The following is a 1,381-nucleotide window of genomic DNA, read 5'->3' on the forward strand; positions in this document are numbered from 1 at the left end:
TTAACGCTCTGTATCTTTCTATCTATCTATCTATCTATCTATCTATCTATCTATCTATTTTTTTCTATTATCTGTCTATCTATTATCTGTCTTTCTTTTTAACGCTCTGTTTTTTTCTATCTATCTATCTATCTATCTATCTATCTATCTATCTATCTATCTATCTATCTATCTATCTATCTCCCCCCAAAGCAACACAAACTGAGCTCCATATATAAACAAGTATTTTTTTGCAGACATATCTTTCTCGTGGAAAAAAAAATATATACTTTTAATATAAATCTTTTGTATCTGAAACAAGGGGGATCAGCAGAGGAGGCTCTCAAAGCCTGACAAGACACCCTATATTTAATCATATAGTACAACGTTGCAAAGAGTGTTCCGAGTTCTCTTGGACCAGCAAGGCTCAGGACAGCAAAATATATACAAGGTCATCGAGTTAAATATAAAAAGGGATCGTTTGTTATATACATTTGGTCTCTTCTCTTGAATATGCTTATATAGTCTTTAGAAGTTCTTGTCATGATAAGGTGAGATGTCCCTTCCTGCAGTGGCTGTCTATAGGCTCCTTTCCTAAGGTCATGACGCTGTGGTCCCACATAGGCGACTTGAGCCCACCACCTCTTTGAGGTCATTTTCAGGTTTTCCAGCCACCATAAACGGCCACGTCTGTCAGAAAAAGGAAACAAGTAAAAATGAGTTTAATGCTCCTATAGGAAATAAGGAGGCAGCTCTGCTATTGCTGGGAATTAGGCTCCCCAGATGGTTAAATGTGGAGTACAGACCTCCACAGGCACAGTCTGCAACAATTGTATATATGTCTGCTTATATGAATAGAAATTCGCACACACAGACGTATACCATGTACATGGAGGATTACATTCAGTCTTGTGTGGGATGAAAACCCTGACATGAAGGGATTAGTCATACAGCAGATAGAAGCACTGATTCATGGAAATACATTTATCACACCCTAGTTTCCAGGCACAATACTATCTGTATCTGCTCAGTGACAACACTAGCCAGGCTGATCAACACAGTATCTGTATTTTAGTTGTTTTTATTTAAAATATTTTCTGGATTACTACAAGCAATACCTTATATTTATAGTAGTTCAAAAATCAGGGATAACCACTAACATCATTTAGTCTTATCCTGCTATTTTAATAGTTGAGCCAAGATGTTATATGCAGTCTAAAATATAGAAATATAGTACTAACAATAATAATAATAATAATAACTACTTCTGAATAACAACACTTCTACTACTTTTACAGCTAATACTACTACTATTTATAATAATAACTACTGCTAAACAACAACACTACTACTACTGTTACTACTACTACTACTACTAATAATAATAATAATAATATTATAA

At 34.6% G+C, this 1,381-nt stretch overlaps 1 protein-coding gene across 1 annotated transcript in view; it reads right to left on the minus strand.

Annotated features, from left to right (window-relative positions):
- Nucleotides 1–249: 249 nt before the first annotated feature.
- The window catches only part of TCF21 (transcription factor 21), a 2,547-nt gene continuing 1,415 nt past the window's right edge, over nt 250–1,381 (minus strand). The window contains exon 2 of the mRNA XM_018565107.1: nt 250–669. Within this exon, the coding sequence (XP_018420609.1) occupies nt 580–669 (90 nt within the window). The 3' untranslated portion in view covers nt 250–579. The remainder of the gene's footprint in view (nt 670–1,381) is intronic.

This window comes from Nanorana parkeri, unplaced genomic scaffold (assembly GCF_000935625.1).
Source record: "Nanorana parkeri isolate BGI_ZX_2015 unplaced genomic scaffold, ASM93562v1 scaffold813, whole genome shotgun sequence".
NCBI classification, from domain to species: Eukaryota; Metazoa; Chordata; class Amphibia; order Anura; family Dicroglossidae; genus Nanorana; species Nanorana parkeri.